Consider the following 26207-nt stretch of genomic DNA (forward strand, 5'->3'; position numbering starts at 1 on the left):
ACTACTATACACTGCCTAATAATGCCATATAGAGACCAATACTACTATACACTGCCTAATAATACTGCCATATAGAGACCAATACTACTGTACACTGCCTAATAATACTGCCATATAGAGACCAATACTACTGTACACTGCCTAATAATACTGCCATATAGAGACCAAATAATACTATACACTGCCTAATAATACTCCGATATAGAGACCAATACTACTGTACACTTCCTAATAATACTGCGATATAGAGACCAATACTACTGTACACTGCCTAATAATACTGCCATATAGAGATCAATACTACTATACACTGCCTAATAATGCCATATAGAGACCAATACTACTATACACTGCCTAATAATACTGCGATATAGAGACCAATACTACTATACACTGCCTAATAATACTGCGATATAGAGACCAATACTACTATACACTGCCTAATAATACTGCCATATAGAGACCAATACTACTGTACACTTCCTAATAATACTGCGATATAGAGACCAATACTACTATACACTGCCTAATAATACTGCCATATAGAGACCAATACTACTGTACACTGCCTAATAATACTGCGATATAGAGACCAATACTACTGTACACTGCCTAATAATAATGCCATATAGAGACCAATACTACTGTACACTGCCTAATAATACTGCGATATAGAGACCAATACTACTATACACTGCCTAATAATACTGCCATATAGAGACCAATACTACTGTACACTGCCTAATAATACTGCGATATAGAGACCAATACTACTGTACACTTCCTAATAATACTGCGATATAGAGACCAATACTACTATACACTGCCTAATAATACTGCCATATAGAGACCAATACTACTGTACACTGCCTAATAATACTGCGATATAGAGACCAATACTACTGTACACTTCCTAATAATACTGCGATATAGAGACCAATACTACTATACACTGCCTAATAATACTGCGATATAGAGACCAATACTACTGTACACTGCCTAATAATACTGCCATATAGAGACCAATACTACTATACACTGCCTAATAATACTGCCATATAGAGACCAATACTACTATACACTGCCTAATTATACTGCCCCCCCCCCCCTTGTCAGGATGGTCACCCATAATGCACTGCTGCATTCACTGTATGAATGGAAACTGCATAGAACATAGACAACATGCATCACATGACCGGCCACCATGATGCAATACAGTGTGAATAGGCTCCTAGATAAAGAAACTGTGACCCCGGTCACCTGCCTGCAATATGGGTCACAGAGAAAAGCAGGGTGAACAGAACGGCACGAAAAAGAATCTTCCATAGTGACATCACGAGGATCCGGGGTCAAAAATCCCACCTAAATCACTGTTTCCCATCCAGGGTGCCTCCAGCTGTTGCAAAACTACAACTCCCAGCATGCCCGGACAGCCGAAGGCTGTCCGGGCATGCTGGGAGCTGTAGTTTTGCAACAGCTGGAGGCACCCTGGTTGGGAAACACTCCCCTAAATATTCATTTCTGCATTTTCACTTTTCATCTTCTCATCTACGCACCCATGTGACGCTTGTATTTAGTGCGTCCAGTTGTACTTTGTAATGTACGGTGCAACCAAAAACAATATTAAAGGGGTATTCCAGGAAAATTTACAGATTTGTAAATGACTTCTATTGAAAAATCTCAATCCTTTCAGTACTTATGAGCTGCTGAAGTTGAGTTGTTCTTTTCTGTCTAAGTGCTCTCTGATGACACCTGTCTCGGAAACCGTCCAGAGTAGAAGCAAATCCCCATAGCAAACCTCTTCTACTCTGTGCAGTTCCCGAGACAAGCAGAGATGTCAGCAGAGAGCACTGTTGCCAGACAGAAAAGAACAACTCAACTTCAGCAGCGGATAATTATTGGAAGGATTAAGATTTTTTTTTTTTTATAAAAGTAATTTACAAATCTGTTTAACTGTTTACGTTTTTTCCTGGAATACCCCTTTAATTTTGGAGAATTTTGCAAATTTTGGCGGATCTCGTGTTCACGCAGTGCCATAGCCATACGAGGACCTTTTTTTTTTTCTTTGCTTTTTAATGTGCATATTATTCTTACATTTTTTTTAGAATTTTTTTTTTTCCGCTGGTCAAATGGAAAAAAATTCGATTTTGTCATTTTTATTTTTTTTGCATTTTAAAATTCACGCCGTTCATTGTACGGTAAAAATAAGACTACTGCTAGAGATGAGCGAACTTACAGTAAATTTGATTCGTCACGAACTTCTCGGCTCAGCAGTTGATGACTTTTCCTGCATAAATTAGTTCAGCTTTCCGGTGCTCCGGTGGGCTGGAAAAGGTGGATACAGTCCTAGGAGACTCTTTCCTAGGACTGTATCCACCTTTTCCAGCCCACCGGAAAGCTGAACTAATTTACGCAGGAAGAGTCATCAACTGCCGAGCCGAGAAGTCCGTGACGAATCGAATTTACCCCTGCGGGTCAGTACGATTACGGCGATGACAAATTTATATTTATTTTATATATTTTATACTACATTCCCATAATAAAACATCAACAAATAAATAAATAAATAAATAATTAGCGTCATCTGACGGCGCTAGGTTAGGGCAAATTTTTTTTTTTTTTTTTTTTTTTTTTACGGGAAAACTTGTTTTTATTGGTAATATTCATTTTGGAATATTTATGATTTTTTTTTGTTTTCCGTTTTTTTTTGGGTGGCAGATTTAAAAAAAAAAAAAAAAAAAATCCACAATTATTTATTTATACATTTTTTCTTCTTTTTTTTACTGTGTTTAACCGGATGAATAAAATGATGGCGTTGCTCAATGCTGGGGGGATTTTAGACGGACGTGGTGATACCAAATATGTGTATTTTCATGTATAAGACGATATAATAAAAGGAAAATATATCTTTTATGTCTTTATTTATTTTATTTATTTATTTAATATTTTTTATGTGTGTTTTTTTAATGTACATTTTGTTTAAACTTCCCCCCCCCCCCCCCCCAGCAAGGAAGAGTGAAGACCACGGGCTTGAATAAGGACCCTTATTGACCGCCATAAAAAGAGTAATCAGTGGTCATTAAGAGGTTAATAGTTTGGACAATTTAAAAAAATATATATATATTTTTTTCGTTATTTTATTCACACTTTTTTTTTATTGTCCCTATAGCACTATTTCTTAATCAGCGATCAGTGTGGGTGCCTCCAGCTGTTGCAAGAATGACTTCCAGCATGTCCGGACTGACTAGAAACTAAACAAGTCACTAGGAAACACACAGAGAGAGAATGCTGGAAACAACTGCACAGAGCATAAACTATAATCCGCACTGTGCTGCAAAAGTCATTAATCTATTAAAGGGGTATTCCAGGAAAAACTTTATATATATATATAATCTCAACTGGCTCAAGAAAGTTATAAATTATAAATATATAATATAAATATAAATTATAAATATAAATTATTTATAAATGACTTCTATTAAAAATTCTTAATCCTTCCAATAATTATCAGCTGCTGAAGTTTAGTTGTTCTTTTCTGTCCGACAACAGTGCTCTCTGCTGACATCTCTGCTTGCCTCGGGAACTGCACAGAGGAGAAGAGGTTTGCTATGGGAATTTGCTTCTATTCTGGACAGTTGCCAAGACAGGTGTCATCAGAGAGCACTTAGACAGAAAAGAACAACTCAACTTCAGCAGCTCATAAATACTGGAAGGATTAAGATTTTTTTTAATAGAAGTAATTTACAACAGTTATGGTCGATGCTGCCATCTTGTGCTCCTGCTGATTACTGCCATTCCGGAGTCTGGGAAAGCTGGATCGCTTAGCAATGACGGCCATATCGGTTGTCAACTGGGGCCATGAAACTGCTAAACTCTCACCAGGTAAAGGCTCCACAATTATGTTACGCTTTATATTTTTCAACAACTTCCTGCACCTGAGGAACATTCCGGATCATTCTAGAAGTTCTGCAGATCAGAAATTTTGCAAACGTCATCACATAATGAGAAGAGCTGCAGGCGACCGACGGAGCAAAACAGGCTCCGCGACCCACCGGGGTCTGTGCCGCACCGCGGCCTGCTGGCCTGATTTTTTTTAATGTTTTTTTTTAATTTTGGTAAGAGAAAAATCTCCACAATTTTAGCGCTCACATCAAACAATTTCCCACCGTAGGACATTCTATGTGATCTGTAACGTTCCTAAATCATATCACTTAAAGGGGTACTCCGCCCCTAGACATCTTATCCCCTATACAAAGGATTAGGGATAAGATGTCTGATCGTGGGGGACCGGCCGCTGGGGACCCCCACAGTCTCCCTGCTGCACCCGGCGTTTGGTTAGAGGGTTCTGTGCAGCGCCAGAGTGCTGGAGGCTCATGACGTCATGGCCGTGCCCCGCTTTTGATGTCATGGCCACGCCCCCTCAATGCAAGTCTATGGGAGGGGGCGTGATGGCAGTCACGCCCCCTCCCATAGACTTGCATTGAGGGGGCGTGGCTGTGACATCACGAGCGGGATGTGACCGTGACGTCACGAGCCTCCGCCCATCATCGCCAGTCATCTGGCATGGAGGGGAGTTTGCTCCATGCACCGGATGTCTGGGGTGCGGCAGCCGAGATCGCGGGGTCCCCAGCTGTGGGACCCCACTGTGATCAGATATTTTATCCACTATCCTTTGGATACTCCTTAAATATCACAAAAATGGTTCCTACCCCTTTGAAGTCTCGGCCACTAGGTGTCTCACTTCCCTGCAAACTGCTGTCCACTGCCTGTTAGGATTATTCCCTCTCTAGAGAGACCGTTGGGGTGGGGCTTAGTCAGTGCTATGTGCAGGAGAGAGCATGGACTGTGTGCATGCAATCTGAGCCTGTCTGTCTCCTCCAGAGGGTCCACACTGTGTCTAAAAGGCATGTAGGTCACCGGATGGAGTGTATAGCGTATTGACAGGGGATAGAGTTTGTGACGCCAGGGTAGTGTGAACAAGGATAAGCAGCTTCCTGGGTCAAGCGCTGAGGCAAAAAAGACCACAGATGCAGGGTTACCAAAATTATTTATACTAAAAAAATAAAAAAGTCTTGCAGGCAAATAGTAAAACAGCAAAGTTTGGTAGTGCAATAATGGGGGTAAAGTTGTATAGGATGTCACTTTAAATTGCTGGGCACTCTGGGGCTTGTACTTGTTGCAGCTGTTCTGGCTCAACTTGGCTTAAATTGGTACTCCGCCCCTAGACATCTTATCCCCTATCCAAAGGATAGAAGATAAGATGTCTGATCGCAGGGGGCCCCCAGACATCCGGTGCATGAACTTCGCTCCGTACCGGATGACTTGCGATGTAGGCGGAGGCTCGTGATGTCACGAGCATCCTGCTCTGCACCTGACATTCTAAACGAACAGCAGGGAGATCGCGGGGGTCCCCAGCAGCAGGACCCCTGCGATCCGACATTTTATCCCCTATCCTTTGGATGTCTACGGAGCCAAGTACCCCTTCAACTGGGCTTTAGAATGACTTGGGAGACAACTAACACAGACTTTGGGGTACTCCACGCTACATCCACGGAATTGCTTATCGCCAAGTGTGAACTTTGATTTACAGACCGGAGCTGCCAGAGGCTTTCTACTCTCATTCCTTGATTTGCACTATGGGGCCCTTTCAAAGCTATGGCGACTTCTCCCCACAACTTGGACAACGGGATGCTAGCGGTTTAGTGTAGTTGCTCAGCACTTTTCTGAAGACTTCACAGACTTCTAGAGGTAAGGGGCAGGGACGCTTACATTGTCCTGACTTGGACTCACACTGACTGACTTCCTCCCTGTCTAGCCAGATCAGGGAGATTAGGTTCTGTACCGGGTCACCACAGGTAAATCAAGGCTTCCCTCTCAGCTCTGCCAACCCATATAGTCCTGGGCAGCTGTCCCTAGTGTACAATTCCTTTGGAAAGTTTTCAGACCGTTTAACTTTTTCTTATATGGCGGCCCCATCATTCTGTACTTAATACCCCATAATGACAAAGTGAAAATAAAATACTAGAAATTTTTGCTAATAAAAAATTATATATATATATATATATATATATATATATATATATATATATATATATATACATTGCTCCCTCCGTGCTGCGGATTACAGGTTATGTAACCATCACCCCCATCATGTTACATTGTATCAGATGTCAGTTCCTGGAATGTGACCCAGATTCTAACATAACAAGGAAATAAATGTTTATATTACAAAGAATTCACCTACAGTGACCCAAATATCCCCAGGTCCTCCTGTATTTACATATTCCGTGTAGAGCAGTGGTTCCCAACCAGGGTGCCTCCAGCTGTTGCAAAACTACAACTCCCAGCATGCTCGGACAGCCAAAGGCTGTCCGGGCATGCTGGAAGTTGTAGTTTTGCAACAGCGGGCAAAACTGCTGACCGCCTAATGCAGTGTTTCCCAACCAGTGTGCCTCCAGAGGTTGCCAAACTGCAACTTCCAGCATGCCCGGACAGCAAAAGGCTGTCTTGGCATGCTGGGAGTTGTAGTTTTGCAACAGCTGGAGGCACCCCGATTGTGAATGGCTGGTGTAGTCACCCAGATTCTTGAAAAGCAAACCTTCCGCCGCTCAGAGTCTAGCAAAGCTGGATAAACGCCTGAGGACGCTGTAAGAGCATTCATTAATGATAGATTAGTTGTCACCCAGCTTTCTCAAGACACCTGCCAATGCAAAAGGCTGTCTGGGCATGCTGAGAGTTGTAGTTTTGCATCATAGGTCGAACCTGCTGACCATCTAATGCAGTTTTTCCTAACCATGGTGCCTCCAGCTGTTGCAAAACTACAACTCCCAGCATGCCCGGACAGCCAGAGGCTTAGAGTCTAGGAAAGCTTCCTTCCATGGCTCAGAGTTTAGGAAAGCTGGAAGAAAGGCCGTGGACACTATAAAAGCATTTATTAATGTTAGATTAGTTGTCACCCAGCTTTCTCAAGACACCTGCCAATGCAAAAGGCTGTCTGGGCATGCTGAGAGTTGTAGTTTTGCATCATAGGTCGAACCTGCTGACCATCTAAAGCAGTTTTTCCTAACCAGTGTGCCTCCAGCTGTTGCAAAACTACAACTCCCAGTATGCTGGGAGTTGTAGTTTTGCAACAGCTGGAGGCACCCTGGTTGGGAATGGCTGGTGTAGTCACCCAGATTCTTGAACGGTAAACCTTCCGCTGCTCATAGTCTAGGAAAGTTGGATAAACAGCTCTAAGAGCATTCATTAATGCTAGATTAGTTGTCACCCAGCTTTCCAAAGATCTGACAAATCGTTTTAAATAGAGTCTATATAATAGGTCGTCTTTTCAAATGAAGTCTGCAAGTTGCACGTAATACATTGGACCCAAGTCCGGACTTTGAGATGTGACTCAGACCTAACGTGCTCATCTGTCATTGTCTTTAGCTGCCATCTAGTGGCCACTCTGTGTAGTGCATGCAGCTCGGTTTTTATTAAAGTAAAAGGAGCAGAGCTGTAATACCACACACAACCTGAGGGCAGGGGTGGTGCTGTTTTTTTTTTTTTTTTTGAAGGCCACTATGTTTTCCAAATCCTGGATACCTGCTTTTAAAGGGGTACTCCCATGGAAAACTTTTTTTTTTTTTTTTTTTTTAAATCAACTGGTGTCAGAAAGTTAAACAGATTTGTAAATGACTTCTATTAAAAAAAATTTACCCTTCGAGTACTTATTAGCAGCTGTATGCTACAGAGGAAATTCTTTTTTGTCTTGACCACAGTGCTCTCTGCTGACACCTGATGCCCGTATCAGGAACTTTCCAGAACAGGAGAAAAATCCCCATAGCAAACCTATGCTGCTCTGGACAGTTCAGGTGTCAGCAGAGAGCACTGTGGTCAAGACAAAAAAGAAATTCAAAAAGAAAAGAATTTCCTCCGCAGCATACAGCTGCTAATAAGTACTGGAAGGATTAAGATTTTTTTTAACAGAGGTAATTTACAAATCTGTTAACTTTCTGGCACCAGTTGATTTTACAGAAAAAAAAAAAAAAATTCCGTCGGAGTACCCCTTTAAAGGAGATATCTGGTACGGACTATTCCTATTCCATTCTGCCCGGGCTGCAAAAAAAGAGAAAACAAACTTTCACTTACAAACAGCCGGATGGCGACCACGGGGCCGGAGTATCGTGACGTCATGACTCCGCCCCTGTGTGACGTCACCCCCCGCTATGCAAGTCTATGGGAGGGGGCGTGACGGCCGTCACGCCCCCTCCCATAGACTTGCATAGTGGGGGCGGGGTCACACAGGGGCGGAGTCGTGACGTCACGATACTCCGGCCCCGTGGTCGCCACCCGGCTGTTTATGAGCTGGCACCGCGGCGTACAGCTCAAGCAGGTGGGTGGCGAATACAAGATTGCGGGGGTCCTCCGCGGTGAGACATCTTATCCCATATCCTTTGGATCGGGGATAAGATGTCTCAGGGCCGGAGTACCCCTTTAATACTGTAGTTAGAAGCCATGGAGCAACTTTCATAGCAGGAGTCGCACAGCTCTATCTATCTGTATGCAGTGAGCTCCCTCTAGTGGCAGCTGCAGGAAGCTTCTCAGAGGTTCTTCAGTGCTGGGCCCCCACCTGCCAAGGGCCCCATAGAAATCTCTATAGCAGTGGTCTTCAAACTGTGGCCCTCCAGATTTTGCAAAACTACAACTCCCAGCATGCCCGGACAGCCAACGGCTGTCCGGGCATGCTGGGAATTGTAGTTTTGCAACATCTGGAGGGCCACAGTTTGAAGACCACTGCTCTATAGTGTATCCACAGAGCATCTGTTTCCGAGTCTGTATGTGACTACAATTAACCTATAAAAGAGCGTTAAGAGTTTATCGGTCTTACTTAGAGAAGAACAAAAATTTTGTACTGCGGTCGGGTCCGGCATCCACGTCGTCATCCATTTCCTCGTTCAATGACTCCTCCTCCTTCTGCTGCTGGGATTCAGGGACTATGGCGTCCTGCTGCTCGGCCATCCTGAGACAACATATACAACATACATTACACTTTCCATAGGAGAGATCACCCAGCTTTCTAAAGACCCCTGAACAAAATCTACGTCTACAATATTATCACCATATATTGTTCCTCCTCTGTGTCAGTCTTTACTGAGGTGCTTGTATTCTATTCCTGATTTATTAGAATTGGGGGGTGAATTTTATTATAGATATTGCCCTGCATGGAATTGTGGGTGAACCATTGATTTCTGTGCAAACTGTATATACTGACTACCTGGCTGCATATATTAGGAGTGTACCTGTTCACCACTAGATGTCAGCACATGTGAGGTCTATATACCTGTTCACCACTAGATGTCAGCACATGTGAGGTCTATATACGTGTTCACCACTAGATGTCGGCACATGTGAGGTCTATATATACGTGTTCACCACTAGATGTCAGCACATGTGAGGTCTATATACCTGTTCACCACTAGATGTCGGCACATGTGAGGTCTATATATACGTGTTCACCACTAGATGTCAGCACATGTGAGGTCTATATATACGTGTTCACCACTAGATGTCAGCACATGTGAGGTCTATATACCTGTTCACCACTAGATGTCAGCACATGTGAGGTCTATATACCTGTTCACCACTAGATGTCAGGACATGTGAGGTCTATATACCTGTTCACCACTAGATGTCAGCACATGTGAGGTCTATATACCTGTTCACCACTAGATGTCAGCACATGTGAGGTCTATATATACGTGTTCACCACTAGATGTCAGCACATGTGAGGTCTATATACCTGTTCACCACTAGATGTCAGGACATGTGAGGTCTATATACCTGTTCACCACTAGATGTCAGCACATGTGAGGTCTATATACCTATTCACCACTAGATGTCAGCACATGTGGGGTCTATATACGTGTTCACCACTAGATGTCAGCACGTGTGCGGTCTATATACCTATTCACCACTAGATGTCAGCACATGTGCGGTCTATATACCTGTTCACCACTAGATGTCAGCACATGTGAGGTCTATATACCTGTTCACCACTAGATGTCAGCACATGTGAGGTCTGTACCTGTTCACTACTAGATGTCAGCACATGTGAGGTCTATATACCTGTTCACCGCTAGATGTCAGCACATGTGGGGTCTATATACCTATTCACCACTAGATGTCAGCACATGTGAGGTCCATTTACCTGTTCACCACTAGATGTCAGCACATGTGAGGTCCATTTACCTGTTCACCACTAGATGTCAGCACATGTGGGGGTCTATATACCTATTCACCACTAGATGTCAGCACATGTGACGTCTATATACCTGTTCACCACTAGATGTCCGCTCATGTGAGGTCTGTACCTGTTCACTACTAGATGTCAGCACATGTGCGGTCTATATACCTGTTCACCACTAGATGTCAGCACATGTGAGGTCTATATACCTGTTCACCACTAGATGTCAGCACATGTGCGGTCTATATACCTGTTCACCACTAGATGTCAGTACATGTGAGGTCTATATACCTGTTCACCACTAGATGTCAGCACATGTGCGGTCTATATACCTGTTCACCACTAGATGTCAGGACATGTGAGGTCTATATACCTGTTCACCACTAGATGTCAGGACATGTGAGGTCTATATACCTGTTCACCACTAGATGTCAGGACATGTGAGGTCTATATATACCTGTTCACCACTAGATGTCAGGACATGTGAGGTCTATATACCTGTTCACCACTAGATGCCAGCACATGTGAGGTCTATATACCTGTTCACCACTAGATGTCAGCACATGTGAGGTCTGCACCTGTTCACCACTCCTAAAGGAATAAACATGTGTTACTGCAATCCTTTTCTGTGAGAAATACTTCATTTTCTTGAAAAATGTCAGGGGTGCCAACATTTACGACCATGACTGTAAGTCTGTGCTGGGGTCCAGTGCAGTCGCCTAGTGTGTGCGTCCAGTGTTATAGGCCTCAAAGTCCAGTCCTGCAGCCGCCATCAGAATGTAGGTAAGCTGCAGTCATAGCTTTGTCAGTCTTCAGTCAAGTCAGTCGCTGTCATCTGTCAAGTCAGCGTGGTCCGCATTCAATTGTCCAGTCCAACTACAAGTCCCAGCAAGTCCTTAAAGCGTAACCGTCAGATGCAAAAAAAATAATATATATATTTTTTAATATATCACTCAGTACCTAATCCTGACCATGTACATCTAATTTTTATGTGTCTAGAATCTTTATTTATTTTTTTATTACACTTTTAATTTAGCTCACTAGTCTGAATTCCTCTCAAAGGGAGGGGGCGTGGCCTCACTGTGCAGGTCTCCGCCCCCTCCCTCAGTATGCTGTCTGCTCACATCTCCCCTAGCATTAGCAAAACTACAACTCCCAGCTTGTCCTCACTGACAGTAGCGAGACACAAGATGACAGTGGGAGGATTAGCCCTGTGCTCACAGCTGTCAATCAAAGAAGTGTGTCCATGACATAGGTGATGACTCATGGACACAGCAGGACTAGTATGTGTCCAAGCAGGCAGGGGGGCAGTTGTTTGATTGGATTTTTCAGTATGAAATACTGAAAATTTTCTAATGAAAGGCATTGTAAAACTTAACCCCTTCACGACGAGCGACGTACATGTACGGCGCAGCGAAGTGTCACTTGGCGCGTGGCGACGTACATGTACGTCGCGGGGTTCGGGGAGCGCCGCGTCACCGATAGCGGTGATCGGACCGGGATGACTGCTGTTATCTAACAGCAGGCATCCCGGCACGTCGCCGAGGGGGGTCCTGAGACCCCCCCATGACCGCGATGCGCGCAAATCGCAGGTCAATTCAGACCTGCGATCTGCGCGATTCCGGGTCATACGGGTCATTGGTGACCCGGTGACCCGGAAAATAAGAGGGATCAGGGGTGTCCGAGACACCCTCGATCCCCCTAAAGGGATAGGAGTTTGGTGGCAGGGGTGCCACCCCTCCTATCCCTGCTATTGGTCGGCCGAGCGACCGACCGATAGCAGACCGGGGGAGGGGGGGTTAAAGTTCGGTTCCCCCGCTTTGCCCACCTGTCGGTGTCCGGGCAAAACAGGGGAACCATCCAGGGAAGGTCGGCGCCGAAGGTCCCTACCTGGATCCCGGATCCCTGTTCGCGATCCTCCCCCACGTGCAGCGGCGGCAGCAATACTTCCGGGTCCTGCTAGGTGAGTTGTTGCCTAGCAACATCCAGAGGGCCACAGTTTACAGTGGTCTCTAAACCGTGGCCCTCCAGATGTTGCAAAACTACAACTCCAAGCATGCCCAGACAGCTGTTTGCTGTGTGGGCATGCTGGGACTTGTAGTTTGGCAGTATTTAGAAGGGTTCAGGTTGTAGATCACTAAGTGGTCTCAAACTGTAGCCCTCCAGATGTTGCAAAACTACCACTCTCAGCATGCCCAGACAGCAGTTTGTAGTTTTGCAACATCTGGAGGGCCACAGTTTTGAGACCACTGGACAGTGATTTACAACTTGAACCCCTCTAAATCTTGCAAAACTTCAATTCCCAGCATTCAGGAACAGCATAAGGCTGTCTTGGCATGCTGGGAGTTGTACTTGCGTGCCTCCAGCCATTGCATAACTACATCTCCCAGCATGCCCTTCCGCAATCAGTACATGCTGGGAGTTGTAGTTTTGCAACAGCTGGAGGCACACTGGTTGGAAAATACTGAGTTAGGTCATAGACCCTAACTCAAGGTTCAGGCTACATTCACACTGGCGGCAGATTACAGTGAGTTCCCCGCTACAAATTTGAGCTGCGGGAAATTTTTCGCCGCAGCTCAAACTCCTAGCGGGAGACTCAGTGTAATCTGCCGCTAGTGTGAATGTAACCTAAAAACACTACACTGGACTAACATAAAATAAAGAGTAAAACACTACAAATACACACGTACACTGCCCCCCCCCTCCCCAATAAAAATGAAAAACGTATTGTACAGCAGTGTTTCTAAGATGGAGCCTCCAGCTGTTGCAAAACAAAAACTCTTAGCATTTCTGGACAGCAATTGACTGTCCAAGCATGCTGGGAGTTTAGCAACAGCTGGAGGCACCCTGTTTGGGAATCACTGGCATAGAATACCCCTATGTCCACCCCTATGCAAGTCCCTAATTTAGGCCTCACATGCGCATGGCGCTCTCACTTTGGAGCCCTGTTGTATTTCAAGGCAACATAATAGGGTCACATATGGGGTATTGCCGTACTCGGGAGAAATTGCCTAACAAATTTTGGGGGGCTTTTTCTCCCTTTTCCCCTTATGAAAAGGAACAGTTAGGGTCTACACCAGCATGTTAGTGTAAAAAAATAATTTTTACACTAACATGCTGGTGTTGCCCTATACTTTTCATTTTCACAAGAGGTAAAAGGGAAAAACGCCCCCCAAAATTTGTTACGCAATTTCTCCCGAGTACGGAGATACCCCATATGTGGGCACAAAGTGCTCTGGGGGCGCACAACAAGGCCCAGAAGGGAGAGTGCGCCATGTACATTTGAGGTGATTTGCACAGGGGTGGCCGATTGTTACAGCGGTTCTGACAAACGCAAAAAAAAAAAACACACCCACATGTTACCCCATTTTGGAAACTACACCCCTCACAGAATGTAATAAGGGGTGCAGTGAGAATTTACACCCCACTGGTGTCTGACAGATCTTTGGAACAGTGGTCCGTGAAAATGAAAAATTTTGCACAGCCCACTGTTCCAAAGATCTGTCAGACACCAGTGGGGGGTAAATGCTCACTGTACCTCTCATTACATTTTGTGAGGGGTCTAGTTTCCAAAATGGTATGCCATGTGGGGGTTATTTTGCTGTTCTGGCACCATAGGGGCTTCCTAAATGCGACATGCCCCCCGAGCAAAATTTGCTCTCAAAAAGCCAAATATGACGCCTTCTCTTCTGAGCATTGTAGTTCGCCCGTAGTGCACTTCAGGTCCACTTATGGGGTACCTCCATACTCAGAAGAGATGGGGTTACAAATTTTGGGGGGGTCTTTTCTGCTATTAACCCTTGCAAAAATGTGAAATTTGGGGGGAAACCCACATTTTAGTGAATTTTTTTTTTTTTTACATATGCAAAAGTCGTGAAATACCTGTGGGGTATTAAGGCTCACTTTATCCCTTGTTATGTTCCTCAAGGGGTCTAGTTTCCAAAATGGTATGCCATGTGTTTTTTTTTTTTTGCTGTTCTGGCACCATAGGGGCTTCCTAAATGCAACATGCCCCCCCGAGCAAAATTTGCTCTCAAAAAGCCAAATATGACTCCTCCTCTTCTGAGCATTGTAGTTTGTCCGCAGTGCACTTCAGGTCAACTTATGGGGTGCCTCCATACTCAGAAGAGATGGGGATACAAATTTTGGGGGGTCTTTTCTGCTATTAACACTTTAAAAAATGTGAAATTTGGGGGGAAACCAACATTTTAGTGAAATTTTTATTTTTTTTTTACATATGCAAAAGTCGTGAAACACCTGTGGGGTATTAAGGCTCACTTTATCCCTTGTTATGTTCATCAAGGGGTCTAGTTTCCAAAATGGTATGCCATGTGTTTTTTTTTTTTCTGTTCTGGCACCATAGGGGCTTCCTAAATGCGACATGCCCCCCAAAAACCATTCAGAAAAACGTACTCTCTAAAATCCCCTTGTCGCTCCTTCGCTTCTGAACCCTCTACTGCGCCCGCCGAACACTTTACATAGACATATGAGGTATGTGCTTACTCGAGAGAAATTGGGCTACAAATATAAGTATACATTTTCTCCTTTTACCCCTTGTAAAAATAAAAAAATTGGGTCTACAAGAACATGAGAGTGTAAAAAAATGAAGATTTTGAATTTTCTCCTTCACTTTGCTGCTTTTCCTGTGAAACACCTAAAGGGTTAAAACTTTTACTGAATGTCATTTTGGATACTTTGGGGGGTGTAGTTTTTATAATGGGGTCATTTGTGGGGTTCTTCTAATATGAAGACCCTTCAAATCCACTTCAAACCTGAACTGGTCCCTGAAAAATTGCGAGTTTGAAAATTTTGTGAAAAATTGGAAAATTGCTGCTGAACTTTGAAGCCCTCTGGTGACTTCCAAAAGTAAAAACTTGTCAACGTATTGATGCAAACATAAAGTAGACATATTGTATATGTGAACCAAAAAAAATGTATTCATAATATCCATTTTCCTTACAAGCTGAGAGCTTCAAAGTTAGAAAAATGCTAAATTTTAAATTTTTTCATCAAATTTTGGGATTTTTCACCAAGAAAGGATGCAAGTTACCACCAAAGTTTACCACTAAGTTAAAGTAGAATATGTCACGAAAAAACAATCTCGGAATCAGAATGATAACTAAAAGCATTCCAGAGTTATTAATGTTTAAAGTGACAGTGGTCAGATGTGCAAAAAAGGGCTCCGTCCTTAAGGGGTTAAAGGGGTACTCCGGTGAAAATCAACTTTTTAAACCAACTGGTGCCAGAAAGTTAAACAGATTTGTAAATGACTTCTATTAAAACATCTTAATCCTTCCAGTACTTATTAGCTGCTGAATACTACAGTGGAAATTATTTTCCGTTTGAAACACAGAGCTCTCTGCTGACATCACGAGCACAGTGCTCTCTGCTGACATCTCTGTCCATTTTAAGAACTGTCCAGAGTAGGAGAAAATCCCCATAGCAAACATATGCTGCTCTGGACAGTTCCTAAAATGGACAGAGATGTCAGTAGAGAGCACTGTGTTCGTGATGTCAGCAGAGAGCTCAGTGTTTCCAAAAAGAAAAGAATTTCCGCTGTAGTATTCAGCAGCTAATAAGTACTGGAAGGATTAAGATTTTTTAATAGAAGTAATTTACAAATCTGTTTAACTTTCTGGCACCAGTTGATTTAAAAAAATAAAAATAAAAAAAAAGTTTTTCACCGGAGTACCCCTTTAATGGTTTTACATGCTTTACAACATCAAACGTTTTTGAATTTGACAGTGCCCATTTAAAGGGGTACTCCGGCGCTAAGACATCTTATCCCCTATCCTTTGGATAGGGGATAAGATTCCTGATCGCGGGGGTCCCCATGATCTTCCACGCCGCACCCGGTTAGAATCAGCCCCCGGAGCGTGCGAGCACGCTCCGGGGGCTGATTCTAACGGGGTGCGGCGTGGAAGATCACGGGGGTCCCCAGCAGCGGGACCCCCGCGATCAGGCATCTTATAGACTTTACCAACTGTCTACCCTTGTCCGTAACTTGGCGTCAGAGTCTATATTGCCCCCCCCCCCGTGCCAAGCCCAGGATCCAGCGGTATACCTTCGGGTGGTATCGAGGATAAACCACACCCTGGCGTCACGAATACAAGGGATTAATGCCATCTTGCCCCTAGGGTAACAACATCTGCCCTCATCACACCCCATTACCAAATCTCAGAGAAGTTGCAAGAAAGTATCAGGTGACTTGCATTGAGGTAAATGGTGGTGAAGTCACATGACCTGCGGCCACTGTCGTGACATAGGTCGCGCATTAATGCAACACCACTCACTACCTTAATGCAGGTCTTTATATTTTATTACTGCACTATATATTTTTGCTATATATTACTGCTTGCTGTCAGTGAATGGGATCATTCTAATTTATATTAAGACGCTGGACTCACTACTTCTCACAGCTGAGGGCTTGTTACAATGTATCAGTGTAAATAATCCCCTGCGAAATAAACACATGGACACCGCACATCTCTCCCGCGTGCTGAGAGTTTGTAACAATGTATCTGGAGTCCAGGATGTTTAGCTCACAGAGCATTGTCTAGACTGGATACAATTGTATCACTTCTCAGCTGAGAGCAGGACGTGCTATGTACAATGTATCAGTCTGGAGTCCGGGATGTTTAGCTCACAGAGCATTGTCTAGTCTGGATACAATTGTATCACTTCTCAGCTGAGAGTAGGACTAGCTATGTACAATGTATCAGTCTGGGGTCCAGGGTGTTTAGCTCACAGAGCATTGTCTAGACTGGATACAATTGTATATACTTCTCAGCTGAGAGCAGGACTAGCTATGTACAATGTATCAGTTTGGGGTCCAGGATGTTTAGCTCACAGAGCATTGTCTAGACTGGATACAATTGTATCACTTCTCAGCTGAGAGCAGGACTAACTATGTACAATGTATCAGTCTGGGGTCCAGGATGTTTAGCTCACAGAGCATTGTCTAGACTGGATACAATTGTATCACTTCTCAGCTAAGAGCAGGACTAGCTATGTACAATGTATCAGTCTGGGGTCCAGGATGTTTAGCTCACAGAGCATTGTCTAGACTGGATATAATTGTATCACTTCTCAGCTGAGAGCAGGACTAGCTATGTACAATGTATCAGTCTGGAGTCCTGGCTGTTTAGCTCACAGAGCATTGTCTAGACTGGATACAATTGTTTCCAATAATGCCACATTGCACATACTCTGACCCTGTTATGTCATACAAACCCAGCCCTGCTACATCTAAAAATTCTACACTATAATCCGCACCATACTGCAAAAGTCAGCAATCTATAAGAACAGTGTTTACTAAACAGCGTGCCTCCAGCTGTTGCAAAACTACAACTCCCAGCATGCCCGGACAGCCAAAGGCTGTCCGGGCATGCTGGGAGTTGTAGTTTTGCAACAGCTGGAGGAACCTCAGTTGGGAAACACGTACATCGCTCCAACCGTTTCCGGTCAGTGTAACTTTCCTTTTACTCTCCTCACGTGACGGCGACGCCTCTTTTCAGGAACCATAAACCGGAGAAGCGGCGCCGCGGTGACCGGCACGAGTCTTCCATGGACGCCACCACCGATTTAGAGCCAAAAACAAGATGCTGAACCACAAGTCCCAGCAAGTCCCAGTCTTAACTGTGCTTCCAGCATTCTATTCATGAGCCAGAAAGGCTGTCGGCTGCCAGGGCATGCTGGGAGTTGTAGCAACAGCTGGAGGTCCGTAGTTTGGAGACCCTGGGATACTGATCACTTGGTATCGGAGAACTATAAGACCCAGCAGTCCCTGGTGCAGATAGAATCACAGGGGAAATCCAAAGAACAGAAGAAGAAAAAGCCCATAGAGAGTGCATAGGAAGGTTTTAACCCCTCGTGTGCTGGGTGGCTCTGGCACGGCAGGGGTTAACGTTTGGCGAAGCAGATGGCGGTCGCGATACAAAAGTGGCAGATTTACCTGAAATCCCTTAAATTCGCGTCCCCCGAGTCTTCAGCCCCAAACTAAGTTTCATTTCAAACTCTCCGCCCCGAGGAGGAAGTGGAAGGAGTTTCCCCTCCTCCTCCCTGTGTGAGCGCACACTTCCTCTCATGTGTATCTAAGCCTGTCATGTGTGATACCATCTCCGAGAATGCAGGAACTCCACACTCCAGCTGCTGTATCTAAGCCTGTCATGTGTGATACCATCTCCGAGAATCCAGGAACTCTACACTCCAGCTGCTGTATCTAAGCCTGTCATGTGTGATACCATCTCCGAGAATCCAGGAACTCCACACTCCAGCTGCTGTATCTAAGCCTGTCATGTGTGATACCATCTCCGAGAATCCAGGAACTCTACACTCCAGCTGCTGTATCTAATCCTGTCATGTTTGATACCGTCTTCGAGAATCCAGGAACTCTACACTCCAGCTGCTGTATCTAAGCCTGTCATGTGTGATACCATCTCCGAAAATCCAGGAACTCTACACTCCAGCTGCTGTATCTAAGCCTGTCATGTGTGATACCATCTCCGAAAATCCAGGAACTCTACACTCCAGCTGCTGTATCTAAGCCTGTCATGTGTGATACCGTCTCCGAGAATCCAGGAACTCTACACTCCAGGAGCTGTATCTAATCTTGTCATGTGTGATATAGTCTTAAAGAATCCAGGAACTCAACACACAACAAGCTGCTGTATCTAAGCCTGTCATGTGTGATACTGTCTCCGAGAATCCAGGAACTCCACACTCCACCTGCTGTATCTAATCGGGTCATGTGTGATACAGTCTCAGAGAATCCAGGAACTCTACACTCCAGCTGCTGTATCTAAGCCTGTCATGTGTGATACTGTGTCAGAGAATCCAGGAATTCTATACTCCAGCTGCTGTATCTAAGCCTGTCATGTGTGATACAGTCTTAAAGAATCCCAGAACTCTACTCTCCAGTTGCTGTATCTAAGCATGTCATGTGTGATACAGTCTCAGAGAATCTAGGAACTATACACTCCAGCTGCTGTATCTAAGCCTGTCATGTGTGATACAGTCTTAAAGAATCCAGGAACTCTACACTCCAGGATCTGCTGTATCTAAGCCTGTCATGTGTGATACAGTCTCAGAGAATCCAGGAACTCTACACTGATGTATCTAAGCCTGTCCTGTGTGATACAGTCTCAGAGAATCCAGGAACTCTACACTCCAGGAGCTGTATCTAAGCTTGTCATGTGTGATACTGTCTCAGAGAATCCCAGAACTCTACACTCCAGGAGCTGTATCTAAGCCTGTCATGTGTCATACAGTCTTAGAGAATCCCGGAACTCTATACTCCAGCTGCTGTATCTAAGCATGTCATGTGTGATACAGTCTCAGAGAATCCGGGAACTCTACACTCCAGCTGCTGTATCTAAGCCTGTCATGTGTGATACTGTCTCCGAGAATCCAGGAACTCCACACTCCAGCTGCTGTATCTAAGCCTGTCATGTGTGATACAGTCTCAGAGAATCCAGGAACTCTATACTCCAGCTGCTGTATCTAAGCCTGTCATGTGTGATACTGTCTCCGAGAATCCCCGAACTCTACACTCCAGCTGCTGTATCTAAGCCTGTCATGTGTGATACTGTCTCAGAGAATCCCCGAACTCTACACTCCAGCGGCTGTATCTAAGCCTGTCATGTGTGATACCGTCTCAGAGAATCCAGGAACTCCACACTCCAGCTGCTGTATCTAAGCCTGTCATGTGTGATACAGTCTCAGAGAATCCAGGAACTCTACACTCCAGCTGCTGTATCTAAGCCTGTCATGTGTGATACTGTCTCAGAGAATCCCCGAACTCTACACTCCAGCGGCTGTATCTAAGCCTGTCATGTGTGATACTGTATCAGAGAATCCAGGAACTCTACACTGCAGCTGCTGTATCTAAGCCTGTCATGTGTGATACTGTCTCAGAGAATCCAGGAACTCTATTCTCCAGCTGCTGTATCTAAGCCTGTCATGTGTGATACAGTCTCCGAGAATCCAGGAACTCTATACTCCAGGAGCTGCTGTATCTAAGCCTGTCATGTGTGATACTGTCTCAGAGAATCCAGGAACTCTATACTCCAGGAGCTGCTGTATCTAATCCTGTCATGTGTGATACCGTCTCAGAGAATCCAGGAACTCTACACTGCAGCTGCTGTATCTAAGCCTGTCATGTGTGATACAGTCTCAGAGAATCCCAGAACTCTACACTCCAGCTGCTGTATTAGTTTGCATACAGAGATAACTAGTACATTGTACCTACACTGATACATTGTAACAAACCATCAGAAGAAGCGACCTGGCTGCTATGTTACTATGTTTTGATGAATCTCCTCCTATGTGTTTATCTCCTATAGGGGGTCGTATACAGGATCACACGTCACCTGACGGTCACCGGATATCAGGGCCGGAACATGACGGATTATAATGTCTGCGCTATTCTGCTCCTCTGACATCACCGGACGCTGAATCACCGACATGTTGTTCTGATGATAACACGAGGGGCCTCATACCAGGACGTCCGCTCATAATACATGACCCCTCCAGAGCGCCACCGCCATCTACAATATTATAATAGACACATTGGAACCAGACCCCATATGATGTGACCCCTGGGGCCCAGACCTCATACCCCTGTGCCCCAGACCCCATAGTCATGTGATGTGACCCCTGAGGCCCAGAGCCCTATACTGTGACCATTGGGGCCCAGACCCCATACCCCTGTGCTGTGACCCCAAAGCTCGGACCCTATAGCCCTGTGCTGTGACTCCTGAGCTCCAGACCTCATATTATTTTGCTGTCATCCCCCAGAGGCCCGAATCCCATAGTCCTCTGATATGACCCCTCAGCGCTCTGATATGACCCCTCAGCGCTAGACCCCATATTCCCATGCTGCTGTGACCCCCAAGGCCCAGATCCCATAGTTCTGTGATGTGACCCCTGAGCCCTAAACCTCATATTCCTTTGCTGTGACCCCCCTGAAGCCTGAATCCCATAGTCCTCTTATGTGACCCTTGAGGCCAGGACCCCATAGCACTGTGATGTGTCCTGTGGTATTAGATCCTGTAGGGTGCGAGGGGCGACCTCCATGGTTGGGTTTCTCCAGCAAATCCCACAGATGATCGATCGGATTAAGATCTACCGCTGCAATTAAGGGATCCCGCTGCCATGAAGGGGGGGTATTGGTCTGTACAATGGTTAGGTAGGGGGGACGTTTCCCAGTACCTTCCACATGAGGTCAGGGCACAAGGTCTCCAGCAGAACATTGCCCATCCCACTGCCCCCACTGGCTTGTTTTCTTCCCATAATGCATCCTGATGCCATCTCTTTCCCAGGTAAGTGACACACACATGTGGAGACACGGGGGTGCAAGTGATTTTTGTCAATCGTGACGCCAGGGCACCGTTATCCTATACACGGTTCGAGGTGTGTTGGTGTAAAAAAACACACTGACGTCGGGTTACGGATAACTGTCTGTTACTGAGCAGGTGTAGATGGTACAACCCACAGTATTGCGTAGAGCAGAAGAGATGCAGTGTAACCCTTCGGATTCCTGTGGACTTGCTGGGACTTTTGGTATTTTCTGAGGTTATTCATGCATGTCCGTGGCCTGTGCAAAACCAGGTACTGCCCCAGGTGCCCCTATGTGGAGGAAACATCTATGCACGTCATTTGGCAGGGCCCCTTTGCGCCAGGGCCTATTGAATGCCCTAGAACCTGATCTTAGAGACTCGCTACGCCGGGAACTACCTATCGTACCATTCAGTGCTTTATGGACTTTTTCCATGGACTGGTGCCTTATGAACTGTTTTAAGGACGCTATATGGCTGGCCAGGAATCGCCTCATTTACAACAGGGAGGACATGTGCAGGACTGCCGCAGGCTGGTCCACAGCCGGCTTAGAGACTATTCCATCTTGAACCGTCCGGACGTTGATGAAGAAGAGGATTAATGCGCCTCTGCTTCCCCTACCTCTCCATACGTTTGCCCAGTAGTCTGACCCTGTGATCTGCCCTACTCCCCATTTGACCCCACGCCCCCTCCCCGATCACAGACTGTAATATGTTATTGATTTTCGAATTTGTTTCTTCGATATCGAGTGATGGAGCGGAGTGTTAGTGTAGCATGTGGTACGGTGTATAGCTTAGGGAACCTGTGCTGTATACTGTACTGTCATGCTTTGTGTGATTGTAATTTATTGTACGACTTGTAATGATGACTGAATGATGAATAAAGCTCTTTCAATACCTTATGGTGCTTTTCACCCACTTGAATCATATAGACTTGAGATTTGACACTTGAAGATGTCCCACGCTGACAAGGGTTGTGACAAGGTAACATTTCTAACACCGCGAGGGCTTAACTCACCGCTGTACGGGGAACACTTGCAGAATGGAGGGGTTGACTTGATTCAGAGATTTTCTCAGGTTTCCCTCTGAATTCATCACACACCGCTTCCACCTCCTTTTCACACTGTACTCAGCACTGACTCAACTTCAGTCCATATCTCATCTCCACTGGGGAAACTCCTCCTCCCTACACTATATACAGGAGAATTTGGGGGTTCTTATTGGGCAGACAGGTTCACCTGGTTACCACTACATCTCTTCCTTAAAGGGGTACTCCGGTCCCAAGACATCTTATCCCCTATACAAAGGGGACCCCCACAATTTAGCATGCAGCACCCACCTGTAAGCACTGCAGGAAGCGCTGGTCTCAGTGTTTTGCCTCCCGACCACGGGGATGGAGTATCGTGATGTCACGACTCCACCCCTGTCTGATGTCATGCCCCGCCCCCTCAATGCAAGTCTATGGGAGGGGGCGTGACGGCCGTCACGCCCCCTCCCATAGACATGCATTGAGGGGGTGGGGCGTGATGTCATGAGGGGCAGGGCTATGACGTCACGAGCTCCCAGCGCCGGTTCCAGTGTTCGGAACAGTCTGTCCCAAACGCTGAGCAGCGGAGTACCCCTTTAAAGGTACAGTACATAAATAACAAAGAATATCACAAATGTAATAAAGTGCGGGAACATAATTACCATGAGAACGGTGGGCCCGACCCAAGAGCATCCGGTCTGCCGAAGGAGATCCGCAGCCCACAGGACAGCCCCCGGTGCTGGGACACCACACACCCACCTGTCCACATGATGGAAAAGGTCATCCAATAGACCCGGTACTTCTTCCACAGCTCCATCCTCCAGTTCTGATGCCCATTATAGACACTATGGGAGGTGGACAGTGGTCACATGGGCTCTGACCGCTCTGTGGGCCCCAAACACAACAAGCTGCGACTACTCATCCCTGGTCACTGATCAGATCCTTACACTTCTCCATTGTTCCTGCATTCAACATCAATTACAATAACTGACCGGTAACCTGTCCTAATAAACTCCACCACAGAGAGAGGAGCCATTATGACCAGATTATTTACCTCATTCACTTTATCTGTTTTCTGATTAGTTTGCAGATAGTGATCTCACCAGCAGAATAGTGAGTACAGCTCTGGAGTATAATACAGGATATAACTCAGGATCAGTACAGGATAAGTAATGTAATGTATGTACACAGTGACCCCACCAGCAGAATAGTGAGTACAGCTCTGGAGTATAATACAGGATATAAATCAGGATCAGTACAGGATAAGTAATGTAATGTATGCACACAGTGACCTCACCAGCAGAATAGTGAGTACAGCTCTGGAGTATAATACAGGATATAACTCAGGATCAGTACAGGATAAGTAATGTAATGTATATACACAGTGACCCCACCAGCAGAATAGTGAGTACAGCTCTGGGGTATAATACAGGATATAACTCAGGATCAGTACAGGATAAGTAATGTAATGTATGTACACAGTGACCCCACCAGCAGAATAGTGAGTACAGCTCTGGAGTATAATACAGGATATAACTCAGGATCAGTACAGGATAAGTAATGTAATGTATGTACACAGTGACCTCACCAGCAGAATAGTGAGAACAGCTCTGGAGTATAATACAGGATATAAATCGAGATTTTCCTAGCTATCGTGATGGAAAATATAACTTATATGAAGACAGGAGGCGAGTATCTTGCATTAAACTTTCTCTTTAATGCCCATAGCAGAAAAACTACAGACAATTAATTCACTTTAGTATAAAAATTTCATTAAAACTACAACTCCCAGCAGCCCCCGGATCCTCCCTCCTCTGGGTCGGCGACCCTATATAAGGGGCTGTCTGGACCTCCTCCTCCTCTTTCTTTCGTGCAAACTCTGGAACAGCGCACGGTCGTATGTCACACCGGAAGTACTCCGTCATCCATCGAAACCTCGACTCTTGAAAGCCGGAAGTCAGGGCCAACCGGGCCTCGACCAACTGTGTTGCAACTGGAACAAAAACAAAGCGCCTGTGATTCAGGGACGCTTCATACACTTCCACTTAGAAGAAAGTTCCGTACTTCAGTAGCCTGAAACGAGAAAGAAAAAACACCATAACAGGGTTGGGTAGGGAGGGAAGATACTCGCCTCCTGTCTTCATATAACTTATATTTTCCGTCACGATAGCTTGGAAAATCCCGATTTATATATCAGACAGGAGGCTCATATCTTGCAAGTTTAAAGCTAACAGTGCTTACATAAAGAAATAATAACAAAGATGTCATAGAACAGACACAGAGACGTGTGTTTGAGGTTTAAAATAAAATTGCCGAAAAGTCGTCTCGGACGACCAATCAGCGGCCAACAGAAGATCCGAAAGCGAACCTCCCGAAGTGACCACCTTGGTGGCCATAGCCCCTCTAGAAGAATGAGCACCAAAAAGAGAGATATCGATCCCAGCCATTTTCATGGCCGACCTCACCCACCTGGCCAAAGTGGCCGAGGATACCGGAAGATGAGGTTTGACATATGATATCAACAACTGACTGTAAGATTCAGATCTCAAAGTCGCGGTCCGCGACTCATACGATTGTAGACGGCGTACTACACACAGACGTGGGTGATCAGGAAAAAAGGGATAGAAGACGGATTGAAGTCCCGTCTAGTCCTGCGAACCATCGACAACCGTACCCCTTCCGGTGAAAATTGTCGCCTGGAAATATCCAACGCTTTTACATCCGACACCCGTTTTATGGATACTAAACATAACAGTGTAGTAAGCTTGAGGGATAGCAACTTTAAAGCGATTGCGTCATTGTCCTCCCAGAAGGAAAATAAATCCAACACAAGGGAGACATCCCAAGTAGACTGGTACGTAGGACGGGGAGGACGCTTAAATCTTATGCCTCGTAAGAGCCTACATACCAAAGGATGTTTGCCCACCGGTAATGCGTCCACCGGGCAATGATACGCCGATATGGCGGATCTGTACACGTTCAGTGAACTGTAGGATTTCCCAGACTCAAAAGAGTCCGCTAAATAATTCACTATCACTGAAACAGGTGCATGAACGGCATCAACTTGCCGTCTATCACACCAACGAACCCAAAATGCCCAGGTTGATCGATATGCCGATCTAGTCCCTGGGGCCCAGGCCAAGGCAAGGAGGTCTCTAGCCGATTGTGAAAGGTCACCACCGGCGTCCGGGACCCCGAAACCAACCACGCAAGGAGTGGAAGGTTGCCCTCCAATATCAGGGGATGAGGACCCTTGGTTGGGTTCGTGAGAAGGTGAGGCGAGTGAGGAATCAAACGAGGATAGTCGATCGTCATCCCTAAAAGAAGAGGAAACCATGATTGCGTCGGCCACCAAGGGGTGACCAACACCACCGTCGCCTTCTGACTCAGTACTTGGAGAAGAACTCTGGTTATCATATTGAATGGGGGAAACGCATAGTGCGTCCCCAGTTCCCATATCTGACGGAATGCGTCCACTGCGGATGCTTCCGGGTCCGGCCTCCAGCTGTAAAAGCGAGGCAGTTGTCGATTGAGCCGGGATGCGAAGAGGTCCGTGTGTAACGGACCCCAAAGAGACCTCAAAGCCCGAAAGATAGATCGGTCCAACGTCCAATCGCTGGAA

The 26207-nt window shown here is 45.5% G+C and overlaps 1 protein-coding gene across 1 annotated transcript in view; it reads right to left on the reverse strand.

Annotated features, from left to right (window-relative positions):
• The window catches only part of CASP7 (caspase 7), a 52913-nt gene extending 34668 nt beyond the window's left edge, over positions 1 to 18245 (reverse strand). Inside the window, exons 1-2 of the mRNA XM_056529868.1 lie at positions 18177 to 18245; positions 8867 to 8998 (exon numbers count right to left, since the gene is read on the reverse strand). Of these exons, the coding sequence (XP_056385843.1) occupies positions 8867 to 8997 (131 nt within the window). The 5' untranslated portion in view covers position 8998; positions 18177 to 18245. The remainder of the gene's footprint in view (positions 1 to 8866; positions 8999 to 18176) is intronic.
• Positions 18246 to 26207: the final 7962 nt, after the last annotated feature.

This window comes from Hyla sarda, chromosome 7 (genome assembly GCF_029499605.1).
Source record: "Hyla sarda isolate aHylSar1 chromosome 7, aHylSar1.hap1, whole genome shotgun sequence".
Lineage (NCBI taxonomy): Eukaryota > Metazoa > Chordata > Amphibia > Anura > Hylidae > Hyla > Hyla sarda.